This window comes from Protopterus annectens, chromosome 4.part0 (genome assembly GCF_019279795.1).
Source record: "Protopterus annectens isolate FY-2018-M chromosome 4.part0, PAN1.0, whole genome shotgun sequence".
NCBI lineage: Eukaryota > Metazoa > Chordata > Ceratodontiformes > Protopteridae > Protopterus > Protopterus annectens.
Window position 1 is genome coordinate 334,783,346 of NC_056733.1, and position 21,233 is coordinate 334,804,578.

Here is a 21,233-nt window from a genome sequence, read left to right on the forward strand (position 1 = left end):
GTTAAATGGGTTAAGTGAAATTCAACATGGACCATTTATACCCATAAAATGGCCATAAAGGCAAGGATAAATGCAGTGTATGTGTGAGTGTGTGTGTGTGTGTGTGTGTGTGTGTGTGTGTGTGTGTGTGTGTGTGTGTGTGTGTAGACAGACATATAGATATAGATGATAGATGATAGATGGATAGATATAGATATAGATGATAGATGGATAGATATAGATTATAGATGGATAGATATAGATATAGATATAGATTATAGATGGATAGAGATAGAGATAGAGATAGAGATAGAGACAGATACAGATACAGATACAGATACAGATACAGATACAGATATAGATATATGCACCCATCTGGACTTTAGAGTAGATTATCAAGCAGCATATTTTCTGGAGATAGAAAAAAATCACAGTAAATTAAGGAACTCCACACAGACACCACAAAAGCATGTAAACTGTAAACTGAGTGTAACCAAAGCTCAGGACTGAACCCCAGACACTATAGATGTGAAGTAAAGATCTTAATCACTATGTGGCAGCACTTCTTGCCTAAAGCTTCAAAGCCATAAGTTTATAAGCCTACTGCACTACAGGGAAATAAAAAAGTAAATGCCATGTATAGAAAGTGTACTCTTCCAAATACAAGCAATAATTGTTAAGGATGCTGAATTCAAGTCCCACAAAAATAGTAATAATTTTGCTACACATTCATAGAGAGTTAGTCAGTGTGTGGTCTAGGAGACCACTGAAGAGCCTAGCCCAAATGTCCAACAGCAATATCTGATTAAGCAGCATGCTTACAATCACTCAATAGACAGACACTGGATGAATCAAACACTGCACTACAAGAAAAAGCTCAGTAACAGTTCATAGCCTTAATCCTATAAGCTACATGCCAGATCCTGGTAATAAGCATATTGTCTTAAAGGAGAACCACGCCCACAGACTCAAAAAAGAAAAACATGCTTATTTCATAATTGGTTTGGTGTTTCTTACATTTTAACATCACTCTGGGACTAGTTACACGTTTTAAATATTATTATATGTACATTCTGAGTCTGACCATATGGGGTCTAACATCTTGAAGTAACCCTGATGTTTAGTCTGCCTCTAGTTATCCCACAATGCAGTGCTTGTCTGTAAAAAAATAAATCATGCAGGCCTCCTGCTTCCTAAAGCACTTGTCACTGCATTGATTTTACATGTATACACTGCTGTCTTTCAGTCAGTTAGTTTTAAGTAACATTTCATGCCATTCAGTGGCTACTTAAAACACAAACAGTGCAAATGCCACAGAACAGACTTTCAAAGTACTTTTTACTGCTGCTTCTTTTTAGAATGGCTAAACTGCAGTCTTTTGTGAAGCTTGAATTGTACTACTTCGACTAATCTCCCATCCCCCTTCATACCTAACTTACCTAGCTGTCAAAATGCACACTGTTAAAAGACAGTGAACAAGTTTATTATTCATCTCCCCAAATAACATAAGAGCATTTTGTTTAAATTGCTTTACTTTGCTATTCCAATCTAAGTGGAAGACTCTGGGGAGCACACAAGGCTAATTTTCATTAGCTTTGCCCCAGAATGACACATTTTCACATAGATTTTTCCAAAGATATTGTTGTATCGCTGTAGACTATAGTCTTCTTATTGTTGTAGCACTAAAGTGGCCTTTGAACTGTTCCCACATAATGCACTGAGCAATCCTGCTAGAAAAAAAAATATTACACAATGCATTACATCTTTTTGAATCCCAGCTTGGTCAGATTACCACTCAAAAAATACTACAATTAAGCAAAACATGTGTCACTGTTGTCACTGTTGTTAAAAGTGCTGTTTTATAATAGTATTGCTTATAAATTCATTGTTTAATTTCACTTCTCTTTGTTATTTTTAATATGTCCACCCTAATGAAAAGAAGCATATAAACAAGCATGCAAACAAAGTATGCAATGAAAAAACATGCTGTATAAAATTAAAATGTTTTGTATAGTATGAAAACAGTCTAGACATTTTTGTCATATATAAAATGCCAATATATTCTTAAAACAGTTACAGCTTGGCAACATTTTATTTCATAAAATACAACAAATATACATCCATGAATTATAAAGATTATCTCTTTGGAATTAACCATGAAAGACACAGGGTATAATTCATGAAGGTACCATAATATGTACACCTCTATGTAAACATCATGGTCATGTTTTGTTATTCAGTAAGGGCCTTAACAAGGTACTGCGTGGTGTTCTAGCATAAAGAGATGCAGCAACACATAGGGCAAGATCTGCAGTCATGCTAAATGCTAATGAGGCAGTTCAGGGGATAGATATATGCTAATTAGCTGTTTTCTCTCCCTTGGAACCACCTCCAGGAAGGCTTCTACGTGCCTAGTGATTCAAAAAATCTCTGCCATGTATTTCATAATGGATGGCCTCCCCACATTGTGGTATTGAACACAGCGAAAAGACAGTGCTCAACTACCTAACATAATGTGGTACAATGATCACAATGTGAGGGAAGCCACAAGACACCATGAACTACTCTAACATGAAGTGCAGTAACCACTTGAACAGCAATACAGGGTTAGGGGGTGGGGGAGACATGAGACACTAGAGACTACTCTAACATGAAGAGTCATAACTTCTTGGACAATGGTACATAGATTAGGGGTGGGGGGATCCATGAAACACCAGGGAGTACTCTAACATGAAGAGCCATAACCACTTGGGCATCAGTATAGGGATAGGGGGTGGGGGAGCCACATGGCACCAGGGACTACTCTAACATGAAGTGCCGTAACCACTTGGACAACAGTAGAGGAATAGAGGGTGGGGGGAGCCATGAGACACCAGGGACTACTCTAACATGTGGAGCCATAACCACTTGGACAACAGTACAGAGATTAGGGGTGGGGGGAGCCACAAGACACCAGTCAGTACTCTAACATGAAGTGCTGTAACCACTTGGACAACAGTACAGGAATAGGAGGTGTGGGGAACCATGAGACACCAGGGACTACTCTAATTTGAAGTGTCATAATGGCACAGACATCAGTATAGGGGATCATGGGTAGGGGAGACACTAGACACCAGTTATAACTAACAGTTAAGTACTCTAATGGCACTAACATCTGTATAGGGGGGCAGGAGGTATGGGAAACACAAGACAACAGGGATATCTCAACAGCTAAGTGCTGTAAGGCACTGAATTTAATACATGGATCAGAGGGTGGGGAGAAACAGTAGACACCAGGTATAACTCAGCAGTTAATTGTCATAATGGCACCATCCGTATAGGGATTGGGGCGGTGGGAAAACACTAGTCACCAAGGCAATTAAAAGTGTGTTATAATGGCACTTAAGCTATTAAGTGCCATTATAATGCACTTAACAGCTTAAGTGCCATTATAATGCACTTAAGCTATTATGATGATTAGGGCTGGAGGAAAGCCATGGAGCAAATCAGGAGGACAAGTATGTGGACTGCTGTGTGTGTGTGTGTGTGTGTGTGTGTGTGTGTGTGTGTGTGTGTGTGTGTGTGTGTGCGCGGGGGGGTGTATGTTTGAATAAGTGTGTGTGTGTGTGTGTGTGTGTGTGTGTGTGTGTGTGTGTGTGTGTGTGTGTGTGTGTGTGTTAACTGTGGGGGGGGACGCCCATGCCTAAATGAGCAGGAGTTTACTACCGCAATGTGCAGATCAGCAATGATCTGCATGTCATTATAATAGCTGTGATTTGGAGACAAGCAAATTAACCAGTAATGAGATTTTTTCTCGTCGTGGCTAATATGTTTTTAAACCACAAAATAACACATCATGGGAGTAGGGCCTTTTGCCTGCACTAGGCCCTGTAATGAAATTCCCAGGAGAATTCTTTCTGTGTAGTACTACATTTTCACTAAGTCTATAGTGTACTTTCTTCTGTGCATTAATTATAAATAGAACTTGGTAAAGCTGCTGATAATACTTTTAAGTGCGAGCTGTATCTGCTGATAATACTTTTAAGTGAGAGCTGTATAATTTAGTCTAATCTCCTTGATTCTTATTCCCCAAAGTGACAGTCCCAGAAAGTATTTAGTGCTTTTTACTCTCAGATCACAGTATATACGAGGGCTGTTTTTACCGTTGTAAAATGTTTCTCTTTTTACCAAAGTTGTATGATGATGGATTTAACGTTTTAAGTAATTTGGCTTTGGGGAAAGAAGTTTTTCACAAGAGAGACATGCAAAAAACAGGGATTTAGGTGTTTTACCTATGGGTCCTACAGACTAATTTTCAAAAGGTTTTAATCTCTGTGAGTACAGTCAGCAGGTCATGCATTCACTTCTCATACTGGATCTCAAAACTGCTTCTTTAAATGTATACCTCTCTACAGCAGTCATGAGACTAAATTCATTTTGTGTTTCTCTTTGGGAGAAATAATCAATCAAAAAGTTATTGCCCCTGCTACTGCTACTTAGGCAAATCATTGACTTAAATTAGTTTCTTATAGTTAGTGTTGGCTTTAGAAACTAATTTAAGTTAATGATTTGCCTTATTAACAGTAATAACAGCTTTATGATTGCTGTTGGACTTTGTTGTTGGATACTGGTTGTCATATTATATAGGGCTTGTTACATAGGATGTCTGATTTCCAGGTTATGCTATGTCAAGTTTATAAATTATCAGTTAAAGAGCACAGTGTAGCCTTTTAATTTTTTTGGACTTAGCTGTAAAGGCATTTGCATAATGAGAACATATTTTTTCATTTTCATATACTGTGCTTAAGCTATCTCTCAAGTCAGAACTTTAGTTACATTTTACACCATTAGCTCAGGGCAGTACCTATCCCTGACTATAAACTATTTTGGAATCCATCCCTTAGTGTGTTCACAAGGAGCAAGGTGCATCTTTCACATCACCTCCATTAATGCAAATAAACACCAAGATTATGTGACCCTAGCAGAGGCATAGCTAGGGTGGGGCAAACAGATGCCAGTAGTGTAGTTGTGTAGCACCAGCATTCAGACAGAAATACCAGTACTGTATTTGCAGTCATGGCTGAAGTGCTGAACTGCTTTGTGTGTAGTATTTTAGCTGTAGCAAGCTGATAGCTGCATTTGTCATATGCAGCAAGTGGTTTTCTGAGTTATTACAGTATTTTATTTTGTTGGTCCTTTGTTCTTTTTGGTCTTCAGCATAGAGTTTTTGGGGGCTCTAGATCAGGGAGCAGCTGCCAAAAAACCTAGGTATGCTTCTGAACCCTGGCATCTGAGAACAATCTATAGTTTGCAAAAGTGAATGGCCTTATCTCATGTACCTGCAAACTGCTTACTGACACCAAAACTGCAATAACAAAACAAAGCCTCTTTCACAGTTATGAAATCTCTTTCCCTAAATAATGGCCACCACAGCCACAGTGTTTGGAAACTCTCAGGGATGCTTCTCAGCATCAAAATGTGGTTCACAACAGCTGGTATGCCAATCTATGACACTGGAATCTGAAGCTGCTTAATGAAGACCATAGTGCAGTGGCCCTCACAAATGCTCCTCAAAGAATGCCAAAGAGTGGCTACTGATTTTAATGGGATGTTGAAGTTAAAGAACTTGTGCAATTATCATATGTGTTTGCTTTTTGACATTTATTGAGGAAATTTGACGATTTGGTTATCACTGCCTCTTCAACAGTGACAGTCTGGGATTTAGTCTTATGGACATTTGTGTTCTCTAATGTACAGCCAGAGAAAGGAGAGGGAGCTGGCCTATATTCAATGCATTATGTACCCTCTTTGCGATTTGTTCAACTGCTTAAAATTTTGTATACATCTATACTGATAGGATGTTTTTAAACCTAATGGGTCAGTTATGGCTTTAGGCTGTGACAGGACTTATGGTAATGGTTTATGTGGGCAGTCTCATTGCTTTCATGTGAAGGGGTTTACTAGAGTGTGTTTTGACTCAGGAGTTATTTGGGAGAACCACTATCCCAGTCATAAGGGATCTCACAAAACTAGCTGTCTGGATTAAAGCCTTAAAGTCACTTGCCTTGCTCACTGGTAGCCAGAGGAAGGGCATTGACCTGCCACCCTAAAAAATGCTGAATTTACTACATTTTTTGTGTATAATTAACACTTTTTTCCAGTTTGTATGCATTAGTGAGATTTTGTTTATTGATACACAGATTTAGTATATGTGTAAAGGTAAATTGAGCTGTACAGGGAGATTCTGAACAAAGGTGAACATTCTCATCGACAGAGCTGTTGTTTTTTCAAAGGAAGTGTTAATTACATGTTGATCTTGATTTTTTTGAAACAGATGGGATGATTATCTTGTGCAAATAGTGTGAATAAAAGCATTGTGACTTTAAGGCTGTATGGGAACATCCTAATATGGGTGTGGTAGGTGCGGCTTTTGTTATGAATGTGTGGCAGGTAGAGGGAGTAGAGCCTCCCAGGACTGGGAGAGTCCTATATTAAGCAGGTGTACAGACAGGCTAAGTCATGGTTATTAGGAGCACCCTGGTCATTTCTGGGAAAGTCTGTTGGTGTGTAAGGTAGGGTTACAGTGGGATGAATAGTGGAGAGTGGGCTGAGATGGCAGGCAGGAAGAGTGGCAAGGTGTAAAATTAATAATCCACAACCAAATAAGTTTAATATAGATAAGGAAGCAGGAGGAAAGTTATTGGATATGCATATTGGAGAGGGGTATATTTCTCACTATATACTCATATGTTCATGGGCTTCAGGTGGTTTCTGTAGTGTGAGTAGATGAAGGTTTAATCCTTACAAATGCGGTAGCTGTATATACACAGAGCATAATACAATAAACCATTGCGAAGGACTAGATTGATATGGTGGGAATGGGATGGAAAAGAATAGCTTTAAAAGAGGAGAGACAATTAATCAGATAAGTAAAAGAAAAGAAGGACTGCATGAAATGTGTACAACTGTATATATTGTTAATCTAAATAAAAATATATATTACAAAAAAACTTTGCTCAGTCCAATATTACCAGATTAGTTAACTATAAAAAATGTTAAAATCCTGTTTTAAGAAAAAAAATATTCAATGGAGATATGCATTTCACAAAAAAGGAAGGTTCATTTGTACTAAAGAATGAGAAATATGGTGTCTAAATCACAGGACACAAATCAGTTAATTGCATGTACAAATTATGTATTCAAAACTAGGTTAGATGCTTTTATTGTTCTCACTCTCCATTTTAAATATCTGCAATTTTTTTTCAAACTCATATCCTTATTGTTTAGATACCTGGTCCTAATCCAAAGCTGAGGATGAATGCAAATATGCAAACCATGCTAAGATAGGGCACCCATTCGTATAACTCCTGTAATGAAAAAAGATAATGATTATACAACCAGAGTAATGCAATTACTGTGTAGAATGCTCACTGCTATGTAAATGCATGATGATATAGATAAAGCAAAACCAACTCCTTCTATGCTTAGAATTTTGAAACAGTGTTAGCTGCATTCATTCATTATTTAAGCAATAACCCATGACTGGGTGTGGGTAATGCTGGATTTACCCATGGTTGGTGTGGTTTGATCACAAGGGCAAAGCCAGAGTGACTAAACAAAGCCAACTGTGAGTAAATCCAGCATTGCCCACATACAGCCGTGGGTTATTTCTATTATACAATGACATTATTTAAGGAAAAAAAGACTACCATTTTTTAAATAATGTCATTGTATAATGCCTCCATACTGCCCTTCTGAAGTTTTCAGGTATCCTGAAGCATTTCTGATGTACTGCACAGGCATAAGGAACTTTTGTTCCATCGCTTATGCAGTACATCAGTGCTGTGCAGAGGTAGCAATGAAGAAAGGAAGATCTCCACTGCTTTTTCAAAGATATCTCGCTATGTTATACGAGTTCTTCAATTCGTATAACATAGCAAGATATCTTAAGAAAAACAACGGAGATCTTCCTTTGTCCGTTGAAAGGAAGATCTTTGTTGCTTTTTTTAAAGATATCTCTCTATGTTATACGAGTTCTTCAACTCATATAATATAGCGAGAGATCTTTAAAATAAAGCAACGGAGTTCTTCGTTTCTCCATTGCTATGTCTGCAGAGCAAAATAAAAAAAAAAAATCAGGAGATATACTAATGGAAAAAGTCCAGGCGACTGGAAATTTTTTTGTTAGTATCTTCTCAGATTGAGAGCGGGCCCGCTGGTTGGGCTGGCCAATCAGCGTACTCGCTTCTGAATATTAATGGCCAGTCATTGTATAATAACATATATTCTGAAAGGTAATAAAATCATATACAATATTTAATAATGTTATTTCTGATATTTTGAGTAATTTATTGTTAAAAGTTTTGTAAAAGTATCATAGATTTTTCTGATACCCAAAGTATGAATTAATGCATAATGTCAGATGCTCAACAGATGACATATTTCATGCTGGACATTCAGATCTCTCGCTATATTATATGAGGTTTAGAAGACCCATCACTGTAGATATGGGAAGTCCGGAGGTATCACTGGTAACCCAGAACTGAACAGAAACTGGGATATTAGACAGATGGTGTGCTATTGGGAGTTCAAGACTCAATAGTGTGAGCCCTAGAACTACAAAAACCTGTGTAATTAACTAGAAATAGTAGACTATAAAAGTGACTAGTACACATTAAAGACATTTTTGCAGGGTGCAATCCATCCTACATCTCTAAATGTCAGAGTCTTTAGCCCTCACACTCCTGCTGTCATCTACATATTGTAGCTGTGAACAAGGAACTTTCTGAGATACATTAGTTTTAGCCTTGGTACATATTTTCCCTGATCGCATTTAACTCATTAACACCATTTACACTGATCTTGCAGTCAAACATGTACTAGTGACCTTCACCTTTAAAAGATATGAATATTTTGGAATTCACGGATTTCTTATATCTACAAATCTCATCAAATTATATGATGAAGTTTTAAAATTGTCTAATAGCAGCATAAACCCAGCTGTGGCCACAACTGGTACTTTCACAAAGAAGTTATATGCCCATTTAGATAAATGTATAGAACTGGCAGTCCTAACCAGATCTAAATATAACAGGAAATGTAAAAGCAAACAGCCCTAGTGGTCCACCAACATAAATAAACTATACAATTAAAGAAAACTCCTTAAAATATTCAGCATATTGAAACACTCTCAAATCAAGGACAATATCAGAACATTGACTAAAAACTTGAAAAATACTGTCAGGACAACAAAGCACATAATGAACTTAGTTTAGCATCTGACAATAATGACAAACACAAATCCTTCTAATGTCTAATATTGCACTGACCTTATTCATATAAGACGACATACTCAGACACATTAGACATCACTTACATAGCTTCAACATATTCAATGCAAACTTCAACCCATTCACAACTATCCAAAGCAGATCAATCCATGAAGCTCTCAGATCTCCCATTATTACTAAAACATGTACTAAATCTGTTCTCCGAGACTAATGGTACTTGGGAATTGATAACATAACCGACTGTCTAATAAACAGTACTAAACAAGCACTAACAGAACTACTCCCTAAAGTAAGGAGTTTAGCCACTGGCTTTGTTCCTGAGATTTGGTCACAGCAGTAGTGATGCCATCTCACAAGGATGTCCCAACTACTAATCAAAGGAAATATAGGCCCTTTAGCCTGATCAGACTTATTTGCAAAGCCATAGAACATATACAAGTGAATTGATAAACTATGACATGGAAATTCTCATTAGGCTAGACTCACAGCAGTTTGAATTTGTCAAACAAAGAGCCTTTATAATGAAGCTGGTCAACTTCCTTAAAAAAGTAATACAAGCTGTTGCCAGAGACCACGATCACCACATTGTATACCTTGATGTGGCCAAGGCGTTTGACACTATCCTTCATGTTACCATATTTAGTAAGCTTAACGCTTTACTACTAGACACCCATGTGATAAGATGGACAACAAATTGGCTAAAGGAGAGAGCCCACATGGTGCGAATAGCAGGTGCATCATCAGAGAGTCTGAAGGTGGCCAGTAGTGCTCTGCAGTACTCTGTGCTGGGACCCATTTGGTATGGCATCTACTTTTCTGATCTCCAAACCATGAACCAAATCCTTTTGAAAAACATGGATGTAAACTAGGAATCATTTAAAAAAAAAGAAAAGCAACATCTTTATTAAATTATCATGTATGACAAAGGCAATCAAACATTTATATAAATGGAAACAAACCATATTGACATAATTTTATTTGCAAACATTATACATCACAAGACATAATGACATAATTTTAGCTAGAAACATTATACATCACTTATAATCTATTCAGTTATTGTCAGTCAGACATTACACAGCTCATTCAAATCATGCCTTCTTTTCAACCTTGTTCCTTCTCTCCATGTATTGATCCAACAATTCCCATTTTTTCTATGTAATTTGCTCCAACCCTTTTCTAAACATTCCAATTCCAGTTGTTTTATCCCAGTAACTATATTCACTACTTCTAGTAAAGTTGATCTAGACTTTGATTTTCATTTTCTAGTAATTGCGTTTTTGGCAGCCAACATAATTAGACTCTGCAAGGACTTACTATATCTAGGCAATTCCAATTCTGTATCATAGCTCAAAAAATATTTCCTTAGTTACACCAATTTGCTCATCCAGTATCTCTGACAGAGCAGTCTGCAGGGTATCTTTAAAGTATGCCAACGTATTAACCTCCCAGAAAATATGTTTCCAATTATTTCTTTCTTCCCCATCATACCTCCAACATTTGCTGTCTACCTGAGAAAAAATTCTTTGGAGTCTACCTGGGGTATAAAAATAGCTATGTACACACTTCCAAGCAAAGATACTAAATCTTTTAGACTTTGTTGCATACTTAGGAGACATACATATATCCCAGTGTTGTTTCTTTGTGAATTGCTTAGCCAATCTCTCTTCCCAATCCTTTCTAACCTCCTCTGATTGATTCTTATAGTTATCATGCAATATTTTGTATGTTCTACTAATTATTCCTTTTTTAATTGCAGCTTCTGTTCTAGATTCTATTAAAAACTCTGCCAGTGTTGATCTTTCACTTAGGATCTCCCTTTTTATTTCTCTTTACCTATACTCTGATATCAATCCTTGATAAGTAAGGCAATCTCTAGCCTACAGTCCAAATAAATTCTTGACCTCATCCCATTCAATTACCTTTCCCTCACTAATTATTTGCTCCTAATACCTTGGTTCTTTTGCCAGTTTTCACCAATAAATTCCAGTACCCTCTTACCTATTGTCTGCATCCCTAATTGCAGTCATCCCTATCAGCAGAATCTCCTTTCTCCGTGCCTGGGTTGGCTTAGTTCTTAGATTACTTTCTGCTACTTTATGAATTTAATAATCTGTATGGATACTGTTATTCTTCTTAAGGATCTGCATCCACAATTCCAGTCTTTCTTTGCTTCTTGAGCTTTGTCCCTGTTTCATCATCATCACTTTCCACTTTGAATTATAGATTTCTGCTTGTACTGTGTATGGGAGCCTTAACTGTGTAGCTCTGACACACCCCTTCAAATCGAGTAATCCTAAATTGCCTTGATCAATTGGAAGATTCAGCTTATCTCACTTGACTCTTTCCATCTTCCCCTCCCAGACAAAATCCTTCAGCTCTTTATTAATTGCTAGCCACAACTTCTCTTCTGGTTGATAAAAAATATACCTGACCTGTGTATAAAACTAAAGGGACTAAACTGCTTGTGTCTTGCTATCCATACCCATATAATAGAGCTTCCAGTTTCTCAGTTTTTGCATTATATTTTGTTTAGTCTCTTCCCACACCAGAATCCTTTTTAATCCATATTCCTAAGTACTTCATTTTATCATGTCCCCATAAATATGGATATTGCTGAACCAATTCATGTGTGGGTACATAATTTACAGCTATTGCCTTTATTTTAATTTTATTAATTTTGTATCCTGAAAAGATCTGAAACTGCCTCAAAATATCCACAGCACTGAATGTCTTTTTCTGGTTTTATCGAGTATAAAATAATATCATCTGCAAACAGATCCAGCTTTTCTTGACTAGCCTGCCAATTATAGACTTGAATTTCTGAGTCTCTTATTTTCTTTGCCAATGGTTCTAAATATAGTGCAAATAACAAAGGGTAAATACTACACCCACTTTAATTTTTGCACCCAGTCTCTCATATATCCTCCTAATCAACCTTATAATTTTATCAGGGAATGCAAATGCTTCCATTGCCCTGCTCATAAACTCACAGCTTACTCTGTCAAATGCTTTTTCTGCATTAATACCCACCACCAACAGAGGCATTTCTTACATTAAGCTTTCCTCTGGATCATAAATGTTTTATTAATGTTGTCATATGTTTGCATCCCCTCTGCAAAACCACATTGATCCATATCTATCAATTTTGGCATCACCTTTGCCATTCTTTTAGCCATCATAGACATAAACAGTTTATAATCATGATTTAGGATTGAAATGGACCTGTAGGAATCTGGCTCTGATGAGTCTTTAACCTCTTTAGGTATTAGAGCCACCACTGCTTTCTTCCAGGATGTTGGGATTTCTCCTCCTCTTAAAATACTGTTAAACAAAACCTTCTAGATCTTTATCGTTTTTTCCCTTCTAGCTTCAAAACGTTCAGAGGAATATCATCTTTTTTTCTATGAACTTTCCTGTAGATTGGTTATACATCACTATTTTTATCTCATCTTCACCTAGCTTGTTAGTAATTGAGCCTCATCATCCTCTGACTTTGGCATATTTAATTCTTCCATAAACATTTCCATTTCTGCCTTTTCTTGGCCTCCATATTTCTCTGCTTTACACAGACTTACATACATTTTTAAGAATATTTCTGGTATCTATACAGGATCTCTTGTTATCTTCCTTGTTATAGGCTCCCAAAGCTTGGCAACAACCCTTTCTACATTCTGTTACTTGAATAGTTGCACTAAAAGTTTTTGTGCTCTGGTATTATTATCAAAAACAGTTGCTTAAAAGCAATCTTTCTAAACTCATACATATTGTTGAGGTAATCCCTTACTTTTCTGCTTAGCATTCTGCAATTGCTTCCCTTTTTGTTCTGTGAGATTCCTCCTATTCTCAAAAAAGTCATAAAGTACAAACTGAAGCAGACAAACACAAAAGCCAGAAGAAGTAGCTGGATTGAACCCACTCAAAGTAATGCAGGCTTCAAATCACCACACAGTTGTGAAATGCTGAATCCACTTTATTAACTTGAGAACATAAAAATCCAAGGATGAGCGCTTTCATCCAGAAAGAGCTAGACTTCATCAGACAATTTACCCCACATAGTTACTTCCTTTTTATACAGTTCAAACAGGAAGTTCCACCCAGTTATGAACTAATCAATTATGTTATTAAAAGCACAATACTTGTAGTCACTGAATTTAAAAAGCAGACAAAATATACAAACAAAATGTTTACGAAATACACCACCCTAAAAAACACACTATATATAAGCACTGCTTCATAAAATGACAATGTACAATAAATATTTAAATATGTTGAATATGTTAAAACAATAAATATGTGTAATTAAATACTAAAAACTAGATATAGTAGAAAATGTTAAGAGAAATAAATACACATTAACATAATAAATACTGAACATGTAAATTATTTAAAATGTTAAAATACATAATGGAGAAATATATATCTTTCCAATGCCTTTAGTTTTAAAATTGGGCTAATGGAAATATGCTCATTCAGGCCTGACCAGTTCCCAGCATTCAAACGTAATTGCCAGTATAATTCTCTTTTCTCAGGTAATAGCGACCATCACCACCCCTCATGTTGGTACTGATATTATCTATAATAAATATTTGGAACTTATGGTCATTGTACTCCAAAACATGTTTGCCAAGAGAATTAGTTTCTTTTTTATTCCTTATGTCATATAGGTGTTTGTATATGCAATTTTTTAGCTTTCTATCAGTCTTGTCTATGTAAAAGCAAGAACAGGTGGTACACATGGCACAGTAAATCACTTTCTCTGAGTTACAATTGTATTTCTGATTGATTCTGATTTTGATATTATTAATGTCAAAAATATTGCCTTCTTTTATGTAACTGCAATAATTACATCTGCCACATTTGTTCATAGTACCTGACCTGTGGTTTGAGTAAGAGTTACTGCTCTCAAATATGTTTTCATATTCTTGCCTTTCCTATATACCATAATAATTTGTGGTCCTATTAGTGGTCTGATGTTCTTATCATGTCTCAAAATAGACCAGTTTTTGTTAAGATGTTTCTTAGTATGTAACTATATTGAGTGAATACAGTGATGAAAGAAGTCTTATAATCATTTTCACTTGCAACAATGTTAGTTTCTTGATTACTGGTGGAAGGACCATGTCAATCATATTACAAGAAAGTAAAGGTACATAAAACCCATGCTCTCTCTTGTTAATCACCTCAGTCATTATATCACTAACAAACTTATAAGGATAGCCTCTTTTTTGAAACATATTATTCAAGTTGTCACATTCATCTAAAAATTCATCAATAGCAGATACCATACCAGCTGCACGCACAAACTGTCCCTTAACTATTGCTTTCTTTTGTTTGACTGGGTTTGTGCTAGAAAATGCAGTAGTGAGTTCGAATACCTGCTTTTCCTAAAGATTTTTGAAACAAAAATCTTATTTTCATAATCCTTTTCCACTAAGATGTCTAAAAAGGAAATTTTGTCAAGGTATCTGGTATAGGTGAACTTTACAAATTCTGTGGTGGTTCCAATGTAGTTTATAAAATCATCAATAGAATTAACAGGTCCATCCCACAGAACAAACATGTCATCCAAAAACCTGGTGTAAAATTTGATGTGCTCAAAATAACATGAAGGAAAAAGAAATTTCTTCTCCCATTGCCTTAATACAATATTTGCATATAGACCACCACATGCAGACCCCATAGCCACCCCTTCTTATTGTAAGTAAATGCTTTTGTTAAACAAAATGAAGTTGTTTTTAAGGACAACTTCCATCAGTTGTGGAAAGACCAAGACCTGGAAGTTTGAGATATCTTTTTCATATAAGAAATCTGTAAACCACACCAAACCAATAGTGTGAGGTATGACTGAATAAAGGTCCTTAGTATTGATAGTAATAAATACAAAAGTGTCCTTGAAAGGTATCTCATCTATAGCTTGTAAGAAGCTCCTTGAATCCTTGCAGATATGTGTCTCACTCAATATGTATTATTTTAACTTGTTGACTAGATATCTTGCAAGGGGGTGGGTAATGGACCCCTTGAAGTCTTGGAGTCTACAATGTGTAGCATGGGTGATTGGCTAAGATTTTTATGCAACTTTGGCAGCCCAAATATGACTGATATTTTAGGGTAGGGAACAGAGAGAAAATTAAGCACATCAATAGGAAGTGAACCCTCTAAAAATTAATCTTGGAGTTCATTCCTTATATGCTGGTAAGAAGTGTTCAGTTCATTAATGGATGATTTTAAATATGCTTTTCCTTCTAGAATATAAAGCATTGTTTGTTATAATCCTCATAATCCATCAAGACAACACCTCCACCTTTATCAGGTCTCATAATTCTAATAGTTTGTGAAAAGATTTTTATTTTGTCCATTACCTTTTTCTCATTCATGTCAGAGTTCCTACTAGAAAGCTTAGAGTTACGTATATCGAACTCACATATGTTCTCAAAAAGTTGGACAATGGGATGAAGGGGGCGTTATATGTACTTAAGATGGCTAAAGGGTTGACAAAGGAACCAAGTGCAGAATTTTTAAAAGAATATTCAAGTTCAGCTTTCGTGTATACATTCTTAAATCCATAAGAGTATTAGAAAAATCTAGGGGCTGTAGGGATACAAAGGTGAATCCTTTGGCAAACAAATCACAGTTTTCAGAATTTACAGGAATGCTGGAAAAAATTATACACACTAAAGTCACCTAAAGTGTTAGTAACTATGTGGCAGGGTGGGAGTAAATGGTCCATATCATCACCTAAATTGTTTCGTGGTGAATGTAACAAGTTAGTTAAAGTCACATTTACATCCTGTTGTTCCAGGACAGGTACCTCTTCCCCCCTCTGTTCACCATCCCTCCTCTGTTCCAATGGTTGTTCCTGTTCATCGGGGCCATATCCCAATTGTTGTTCCCCTGCGGACTCTTGTTCCTCAGATGCTCTGAGCATCTCGGAGGGGGGGGGCGGGACTGTTCCGTGTCTAAAAAAACCTGACCAAAATTACTGGTTGAAGGATTATCCATACCAGTAACATTGCTGTTACTGTTGCCAGGATTTCCACTATAATTAGTATATTTTTTGGCCCGTTCCTGGGAAGGGGGAGGTCTGGGATATGTCAGGCCATTACTATAGTCATTTCTGTCCCTATTCAGTTTCTTAGTTTTACGAAGTTTAATAGAACTTACTACATGCTCCTGACTCTTAAAAATTCTCACATGCTCAAATTTGTGCTGTTCATAATGCAAATGTTCACAAATGCTTTTATCAATATCAGAAACAGAAGCAGATAATTCCTTAATTAAAACATCATTATATTCTACTATCAAATGCATATATTCTATGCCATGTCTATCAAATAAAGCAACTGGCTCTTTAAATAGTTCTGAAATGTACTGTAACACATTAGGGTAGCACCACATTCTTAAACCTTTTGGCACTATATTGTCCTTAATACATTCTCTAAAATAAACATTGTCAAGCTGAAGTTGCTTAATTTTAGAAAGTTTGTAATCAAACTGATCAAAAAGAGATGGTAAATCATTGTTACCAGTGTCTATTGTGATTCTCTCAGCTTCACCAAAGGAAAAAGTTTCTGCAAGGCAGTCTTTTAATGTTGGAACTGTGCCTGCTGATGAATTAATATTCACATACTGATTAATGAGTTGTCCACAAGGTATAGATGCATTAATACTGTCCTTTCCATTAGAAACATTCAAAAAATGTCCATTAGAAGGTCGTTGAGAGTTATTTTGAAAGAGAAACATCATTCAAAACATTCTGCAGGCTTGTGGAAGCCATTACAGCCCCACCAGCTGCTGCATGATGATGTCAGAAGGGGGCGTGTTCAACAAGGAATCCACTTTGAGTGACAGCGGCTGTAATACTGAACTCAAAGCAAGTACAGTTTGTTATAGAGTCTTCAAATCCGTGTTCTGGGTAGAAAGTGGGCTCAATGAATCCCTGCTAGATTCACTGGCCATCCCAAACTCAAAGAAGTCACAAAGAACAAACTGAAACAGATAAACACAAAAGCCAGAAGAAGTAGCTGGATTGAAGCCACTCAAAGTAATGCAGGCTGCAAATCACCACACAGTTGTAGAATGCAGAATCCACTTTATTAACTTCAGAACATAAAAATCCAAGGATGAGCGCTTTCATCCAGAAAGAGCTAGACTTCATCAGACAATTTACTCCACATAGTCACTTCCATTTTATACAGTTCAAACAGGAAGTTCCACCCAGTTATGAACTAATCAATTATGTCATTAAAAGCACAATATTTACAGTCACTGAATTTAAAAAGCAGACAAAATATACAAACTGAAAAAGTTCATGGAACTATGTGGAGTAAATTGTCTGATGAAATTTAAATCTTTCTGGCCGAAACAGCTCATCCTTGGATTTTTATGTTCTAAAGTTAATAAAGTAGATTCTGCATTCTACAACTGTGAGGTGATTTGCAGCCTGCATTACTTTGAGTGGGTTCAATCCAGCTACTTCTTCTGGCTTTTGTGTTTATCTGCTTCAGTTTGTACTTTGTGACTTTTTTAAGTTTGGGATGGCCAGTGAAGCTAGCAGGGATTCATTGAGCCCACTTTCTTACGGTTGCCCCCCATCCCGTTGTCAGCGGGACACTCACGGTTTGAGTCCTCTCATCTCGCTTCCCACGCTCACCAAGTGTGGGACTTTAAAAGTCCCGTTTTTTCCCCTTTGCGCTTCGCATTTTAAATTGCCGTGGAAAAGCCGAAAATACTTCCGGTTTTTCCACGGCAATGCGGATACGTCACCACCCGGACCTGCAGTTAGAGGGATTCTCTGCTAGGTCCGGGTGGTAATGCAGCACAGTAATTGGCTGCAGTCATTGTAGGGGGCGGGAACTTCTTCTGAAGAGCCCCATAAAGGTCGCAGCTGTAGAGCACTAAGCTCTATAGCAGCTGTGGCAAAAGATCTGATTTTTTTCTCCAGCCGAAGCCAGCATTGAAGCCAGCCCAGCCAGCCAGGAAAGAAGCAGCAAGGGAGCCTGCCAGACCAGCCAGCCAGGAAAGAAGCCAGCAAGGGAGCCAGCCAGCCAGGAAAGAAGCCAGCAAGGGAGCCAGCCAGCCAGCCAGCCAGCCCAGCCAGTCAGCCAGCCAGGAAAGAAGCCAGCAAGGGAGCCAGCCAGCCCAGCCAGCCAGGAAAGAAGCTAGCAAGGGAGCCAGCCAGCCCAGCCAGCCAGCCAGCCAGGAAAGAAGCCAGCAAGGGAGCCAGCCAGCCAGCCCAGCCAGCCAGGAAAGAAGCCAGCAAGGAAAGAAGCCAGCAAGGGAGCCAGCCAGCCCAGCCAGCCAGGAAAGAAGCCAGCAAGGGAGCCAGCCAGCCAGCCCAGCCAGGAAAGAAGCCAGCAAGGGAGCCAGCCCAGCCAGCCAGGAAAGAAGCCAGCAAGGGAGCCAGCCAGCCCAGCAATAACTGTGAGTGGTAAGTAGATAATTGCATTTTGTGGCTTTAGTTATTTAAAATGGGAATAGTGTGCTTTATTTAAGTTTTTAATGTTTAGAGGTATGAGGATGTAGTATGTAGTATTTAAATCTGTGCAGTGGTTATTTTGAGACTTTTGTACTAGTTTAAAATGGGAGTATATTGTGGTTTAATTTTTTTAATGTTTAAAGGCAGATGGTGGGTGCAGTACGCAATATTTAAATCTGTGTAGTAGTTAGTTTGATATTTTTGAGTACTAGTTTTTAAAGATATAAAACCTGAATGTATATGTAATTGTTATTATGCTTGGGGGTATGATTTGGAAGCATTACTTTTAAAAGGCTGAACTGTGTATAGAAGTTGTTTGTTTCTGTTGGGGGGCAGTGAAATATAAACTTAGTGTGATGCATTTCTATTGTCGTAGCTTTTTCTGGGTATTGTCTGTATGCAGATAGGAAATGTTTGAGCATAGTTTGCACTTTTTTTGTATGGAAATATGCACTATAATGCTGTTTTCAGGAAGTTACGATATACTGTTTAGGTAATTTTTCCTGTTCCTGCAAGTCCATGTCTATGTGGTACAAGTCTACCTTTTGAGGGGGAATGTTAACAGTTAATGTAATTCATTTATTATTCTAGTAGGTACACGTTGCCAATTTGCCAAAGCTGTTTCAAGATTGTTTTCATTTATACTTGTAAATGTGTGCACTTAATTTATTATGAATTTTTAATAAGGTTAAAATGTACTGTTTTGCTTGTAATGTGAATATGGGTGTGTTACTTTTACTTGGGCCTGTTTATTGCATTGCTGTGCTGGATTAATTGCTATGTTTTGAGGTAAAAGGAGCCCATGGAGTCTGCTGTACATTGTAGTTTGTTACTTCTCTTGCAAGAAGTTTAAAAGTTAAAATGTTTGGACTTTTTTCCCATTTATTTTTTTTTTGTGGATGGATGCTCAGAAGTTAATGCAATGTATTGTGCTACACCATGTTACAGGGTAGTTTGCATCTGTAAGTAGCAAAGTTTTTATTTTGTGTTTTAGTGATGTCTTCAACATACTTATTTACTGTTTTCATTATAATCCAATTATGACCAGTGCTGCTGTTGGGCATGTTTATTAATAGATTATTGTGCTGTGTAAATTAGTGCCATACATTTCTTAACTGCTGTGGTCAAAAGCTAAATTAGGTCTATGGTATCCACTGTGCATTCTCATTCATTTTACTGTTTTTTGGTTCAGTGAATATGGTTAACTTTTTTTGTCTTGTGGGGTGAGGTGGGCATGTTCAGTGGTAAAAATAATGCATTTCATTTTCTACAAGCTGTGTTAATGTTAGTCTTCGATGGCCAAAATGCCCCCTACATTACCTCATTTACTATTTGACCTTTTTCAAACTGTTTGTAAACTCTTTTTTGCTCCATTCCTCTTTCGCATGCCAATGTTTTTTCAAGCCAGTTCTTTCACATGCCAATGTTTTTCTAGCCATTTCTTTCACATGCCAATGTTTTTGAGCCAGTTCTTTCATGTGCCAATGTTTTTCGAGCCAGTTCTTCATGTGCCAATGTTTTTTCGAGCCAGTTCTTTCACATGCCAATGGATTTCGAGCCAGCTCTTTCACATGCCAATGGTTTTCGAGCCAGCTCTTTCACATGCCAATGGTTTTTGAGCCAGCTCTTTCACATGCCAATGGTTTTCGAGCCAGCTCTTTCACATGCCAATGGTTTTCGAGCCAGCTCTTTCACATGCCAATGGTTTTCGAGCCAGCTCTTTCACATGCCAATGGTTTTCGAGCCAGCTCTTTCACATGCCAATGTTTTTCGAGCCAGCTCTTTCACATGCCAATGTTTTTTGAGACAGTTTTTTGTGTGATAATTAAGCCAGTTCATTTGTGCTGTGCAGCAGTATGTTACTGAACCCTACTAACAGTGTTGGTCAATATGTTGCATATCAGGTAAGTACAGATTCAAGCATGAAGAGAGCAGCAGCTTCATCACAGTCAACCAGCAGCAAGAGAATGTGCAAGTGGCAGGACGTTTGGAAAACAGAATTTGACTGGATCGAGAGATGCACTGATGTCAAAGCATTCTGCAGGTACTGCAAGAGAGAATTTCTAGTGACCCACGGTGGAAGAAATGATGTTGCACGACATGAGGCAACTGAACAACATAAGACTGCCATTCTTCAAGCTAAATCCACTCACCTGATGACAAAGTGGGCAAGGAATGCAAACCTTGAGGGACCAGAACTTAGAATCATTGCAGCAGAAGCCTCTGAGGTTTTCCATGCTGTTAAGCACAATATTTCGTATAACAGCTTGGACTGTGCAGTAAAGTTGGCCAGCCAGTTGTACAGTGACTCAGACACTGCAAAGAAACTATCTTGTGGCAGAACCAAGGCTGAAGCCATAGTTGAAAATGTTTTGGGGCCACAAACATTGGAATGCCTCCTGCATGACCTTCAAAAACCAGGTACTTCATTTGCAATTTCATCAGATGCTTCCAACAAGGGGAACATAAAATTATTTCCCCTTGTTGTGAGGTATTTTTCTAAAGAA

The 21,233-nt window shown here is 37.5% G+C and overlaps 1 protein-coding gene across 1 annotated transcript in view; it reads right to left on the reverse strand.

The window, feature by feature from the left end:
* The window catches only part of LOC122800250 (solute carrier family 2, facilitated glucose transporter member 11-like), a 361,259-nt gene that overhangs the window by 73,295 nt on the left and 266,731 nt on the right, over positions 1–21,233 (reverse strand). The window contains exon 10 of the mRNA XM_044069741.1: positions 7,250–7,325. Coding sequence (XP_043925676.1) covers positions 7,250–7,325 — 76 coding nt within the window. The remainder of the gene's footprint in view (positions 1–7,249; positions 7,326–21,233) is intronic.